General features: G+C 39.7%; 1 protein-coding gene across 1 annotated transcript; it reads right to left on the bottom strand.

Annotated features, from left to right (window-relative positions):
• Positions 1-740: 740 nt before the first annotated feature.
• Positions 741-1723, bottom strand: LOC113822319 (metabotropic glutamate receptor 6-like). The gene has a single exon (XM_070120422.1). It carries the CDS (start codon positions 1338-1340, stop codon positions 741-743), a length of 600 nt encoding a protein of 199 aa, XP_069976523.1. The 5' UTR covers positions 1341-1723.
• Positions 1724-5000: the final 3277 nt, after the last annotated feature.

The following is a 5000-nucleotide window of genomic DNA, read 5'->3' as shown; positions in this document are numbered from 1 at the left end:
TACAATTTCCGAGGCAGAAAAAAAAATTGTCAAAGATTCCAAAGAATGGAAATATCTTATTTTTTATCTATTTTTTTAGTTTCATATCTTTTATTCCTATGTGGCTTCCGGAAGCCTTTTAGAGATGGGTACATATTCTTTTTGTTTTTCAGTAAAATTACAACACACAATATCACACACACACACACACACGCGCGCACGCATATGTATGCACGCACGCATATATATAAACATACAAACACACGCACACTCGCATAACCACACACGCACACACAGACACACACAAACAGACAGATAGACACACACACATACATACACAGATACGTATATATATTAGGACAGCTGCACCGCAAAGCCAGGGATTCGAAAGTGAGATTCTCGGACTCGAGACGATCCAGTTAAGGAGGTCTCGGACACTTTCGCGTGACAGAGACAGATAGAGAAAAGATATTTTGCGGAAAGACGGAGGAAAATGGATACAGATGATCAAAGAAAGAAATTACGGTGAAAGTTGCTAAGTGGAATGATAGGAGGGTGATAGTGACCAGACCTTCCTGTCGAAAAGAAAGAAAAATGGAAAATAGAAAGAGGGAAAAATAGAAAAAAATCGAAAGATTGTGGAAACGAAATCCACGCCAAAAAGAGGACCTGGATAAAAGAGTATACAAAAAGTATAAAGAAAGGCACGAAGAAAGGGAAACAAGCCGATAAAATAAGAAAAGACGAGCCAGATGAAAATGTCAACAGCGAATGGCGGAATAAAAGAGCCGAGAATGATTTCCAGTCTGACCTTTGATGAAGTCGACGGCTTGCTCGAGGCCGTACGTGTCCTTGTCGCAGTCGTCGAGGATGTGCGCGCCGAGCCTCACGCCGGGGATGAAGTCCTCCTGGTCGTTGATGAAGTCCAGCGTGTACAGCATGGCCTCCAGCGCCTGCACGCCGCCCTGGGGCATGATGGGGCCGCACACGAGGTCGTTGTGCCGCTCGTGCACCATCATGAGGCCGCCCAGGATGATGTCGCCGTCCATGGCCACCACCTTCTTCGCCGGCCACGTGAAGTTGAGGCTGGAGGCGGGGCTCTGCTGGTTGGCGAGGCGGCGGGCGCGGGCGCCGCGGGCGGAGTAGACGCCCTCGTAGAGCAGGCTCCGGAGGTCGTAGTCCATGGCGAGGGCGGTGGGTCGCGGGCTCGGGCGGGAGTTTAGGGGCGGGGGGCGCGGGGCGGGGGAGGGCAGGGGGGAGGGGGAGGAAGGGAGGGAGGAGAGGGAGAGAGCGAAGCGAGGCAACAACTCCAGGAGGAGCGCGAGAGCGAGGGCGACCCGGCGGGTGTTACAGCTTGTCATGGTAACGGGTCAGTGAACTCACTCCGTCACGCACTGAGGCTCCGTCACAGATGCCATGCCAGGCTCGGTCACTCCGGACTCATCTTTCGAAAAACCCTTAAAAAAAAAAAAAAGAAGAGAGAGGGAGAGGAAGGACGGCGGGACCGGATCAGCGGACGCGCGAGCACACTCACGCCCACTCGGCACACCCGCGCGCCGAACTCAGAGCCGCGAGAGGGAGCAGTGCCACGACCTCTTCCGGCACGGCGACGCGGAGATATGGGGCGAGTGCCATCCCCGGTGTCGCCTCTGCGGTGCTGGCTCTGTGTCGCCGCTTTAATCTCGGAAACGGTGATCAGACATGCTCTCGACGGCGGGATCGGCTCGGGGACGCTCCTCCACTCGCGACTGCAACGGAGAGAGGGGGAAATACCGTAAGTTGTCGTGTAGAAAAAAATGGATAAATTGATGGATAAGATGAAGTAATGGATAAGATGAAGTAATGGATAAGATGAAGTAATGGATAAGATGAAGTAATGGATAAGATGAAGTAATGGATAAGATGAAGTAATGGATAAGATGAATTAATGGATAAGATGATGAAAGATAAAAGAGGGAGAAAAAGAGAAAGGGCGATGATGGACAAAAAGAAATAGAAGTAAATAAGTATAAAAATAGAGAGGAGATTAGAAAATACCGTAAGTTGTCGTGTAGAGAAAAGGAACGATGAAGAATGGAGAAAAATACGAAAAAAAAATGACATGGATAGGATGATGAAAGATAAAAGAGGGAGAAAAAGAGAAAGGGCGATGAAGGACAAAAAGAAATAGAAGTAAATAAGTATAAAAGTAGAGAGGAGATTAGAAAAATACCATTACATGGATAGGGAGATGATGAAAGAGAGAAGAGGGAGAAAAAGAGAAAGGGCGATGATGAACAAAAAGAAATAGAAGTAAATAAGTATAAAAATAGAGAGGAGATTAGAAAATGCCGTAAGTTGTCGTGTAGAGAAAAGGAGCGATGAAGAATGAAGAAAAATACGAAAAAAAAGACATGGATAAGGAGATGATGAAAGAGAAAAGAGGGAGAAAAAGAGAAAGGGCGATGATGGACAAAAAGAAATAGAAGTAAATAAGTATAAAAGTAGAGAGGAGATTAGAAAAATAGCGTAAGTTGTCGTGTAGAAAAAAATGGATAAATTACTGGATAAGATGAAGTAATGGATAAGATGAATTAATGGATAAGATTAATTAATGGGTAAGATGATGAAAGATAAAAGAGGGAGAAAAAGAGAAAGGGCGATGATGGACAAAAAGAAATAGAAGTAAATAAGTATAAAAATAGAGAGGAGATTAGAAAATACCGTAAGTTGTCGTGTAGAGAAAAGGAACGATGAAGAATGGAGAAAAATACGAAAAAAAAATGACATGGATAGGATGATGAAAGAGAAAAGAGGGAGAAAAAGAGAAAGGGCGATGAAGGACAAAAAGAAATAGAAGTAAATAAGTATAAATGTAGAGAGGAGATTAGAAAAATGCCGTAAGTTGTCGTGTAGAGAAAAGAATGAAAAAAAGGAAAAAAATGACATGGATAAGATGATGAAAGAGAAAAGAGGGAGAAAAAGTGAAAAAGAGACAGGGAGAAATAGAAGTAAATAGATAAAAAATTAGAGGAGATAAAAAAATACCGTAAGTTGTCGTGTAGAGAAAACGGGTGAAGAAAAAGAAAAAAACAAAAAAAGTGACATGGATAGAGAGATGATGAAAGAGGAAAAAGAGAAAAAAGAAAGATAAAAAGAATTGTCGTGTAGAGAAAACGGGCGATAAAGAAAAAAAAACGAAAAAATAATATTTATAGGGCGATGATGGATGAGAAAAGAGAGAAAAGAGAAAGAGGGACAAAAAGAAATAGAAGTAAATAATTTGTCGTGTAGAGAGAACTGGAGATGAAAAAGAAAAAAAATGACATTTATAGGATGATGAAAAAGAAATGAGAGATAAGAAGAGAAAGAGGGACAAAAAGGAATAAAAGTAAACGAGTCAAGTTCAAGAAATTATAAAAAGAAAGAGATAGAAAAAGACAGAAAAAATAGAAATAAGTAAAAAAGTATGGAGGAAATTAGAAAAAAATGGGAAGGAAAAACGAAAGAAAATGATATAAGGTTCAAATATAAGGAACGTAAAAGAAAAGAGAAAAAGAAAAGGGAAATAGAAATAAGTATAAAAAGATATAGATAAGAATATATTAAGGTCAACAGAGAGAAAATAAGAAATGTGAGAACACAGAATAAAAAAGAAATGAAAAGAATCGAAAAATATATACCAGAAGGAAACGAAAACAAAACAGACAGAAAAAGACAAAGAAATTAAAAACAAAAAAGGAAATATGTCTAGCAACAACACCAAAAATCAACAATAACAACAAAAAAGAAATATAATTCTAGCAACAACACCAAAAAACAACAACAACAACAACAAAGAAATATAATTATAGCAACAACACCAAAAAACAACAACAAAACAACAACAAAGAAATATAATTCTAGCAACACCAAAAAACAAAACAAAAAAAAAAAAACAAAAAAGAAATAAAATTCCAGCAACAACAACAAAAATACTATTCTAGCAACAACAACAACACATAGAAACATAACAAAGAACACACGAACATCGAACGACCCACATTTCACACAGCGGTTCGAACGCGGCCTCGCACCCTCGTTCACTCAGGCAAGCCACGCCCATCCCAGCTGCGTTCGCTTAATGTAAACAACCACATCACGTGACTGAATCATTAGCTTGTTTTCATTATACGAATCGCTTTACTAGGAACAATTTGAAAGATAAGATCTACTATGGTTATGCGCGGAACTCTGTCGATAATTATTGTAATTATCGTTATTATCGACGTCTAGACACATAAAAAAGAAGAAAAAAAGGAAGGAAAAATTGAACAAGATAAGTATCCAAGGTCTTCGCGAAGGTTGAATATGCAAAGCATGTTTCGTTGATAAGATTATGTGTTAATGATAAAGCTAATTCTTTATCTATCGCATGGCCTGCAATTTGTGCATTTTGCCAAGAATAAGAATTTAATACGGATAAAATGGCGAAAATGCTGTACACGAAAGTGATTTATTTTCTATCGTGTTCTTCAATACTTTTTTTTTTATTTTATTTTATTTTTTTTTTTATCTTCTTCAATAAGGGTCTGCTGTGCCGTTCATTTTTCTTTGGGTAAATCCTGGAGGCGTCAGAGAGGTAAGATAGATAGGGAAAAGACTGATCTAATTTATTAAATGATGGATGTTAATAAAAGGATAGAAAAATTGATGAACGAACTGACATATATATCATACATGATTATATATATGCACATATATGTACATATGTGTGTATATATATGTACATGTATGTATATCTATATGTATACATACATACATACAAGAGAGAGAGAAAGGCATATATAGTTCGATAGATAGATAGACACACGCATAAACCCGTCAGACAGACAGAGCGAGAGGCGTGACAGTCGCGCCACAGAAAGGGCGTTCGCTGAAGTGGCTTGTCAAGCAAAGTACCTAAAGAGAAATTGGTGTCTAGTCCAACGTTGCATGTGGCGACCCAGTAACGACCGGGAAAGATATGCCATTACCCGGTAAAAACTCTGTCGAAGGGAAAT

This window comes from Penaeus vannamei, unplaced genomic scaffold (assembly GCF_042767895.1).
Source record: "Penaeus vannamei isolate JL-2024 unplaced genomic scaffold, ASM4276789v1 unanchor5102, whole genome shotgun sequence".
Taxonomy (NCBI): domain Eukaryota; kingdom Metazoa; phylum Arthropoda; class Malacostraca; order Decapoda; family Penaeidae; genus Penaeus; species Penaeus vannamei.
This window is presented reverse-complemented; position numbering and strand designations above follow the sequence as displayed.

Bases quoted from the DNA above. Each gene is read 5' to 3' on its own strand.
- LOC113822319 (XM_070120422.1), bottom strand. From the start codon at position 1,340: ATGACAAGCTGTAACACCCGCCGGGTCGCCCTCGCTCTCGCGCTCCTC.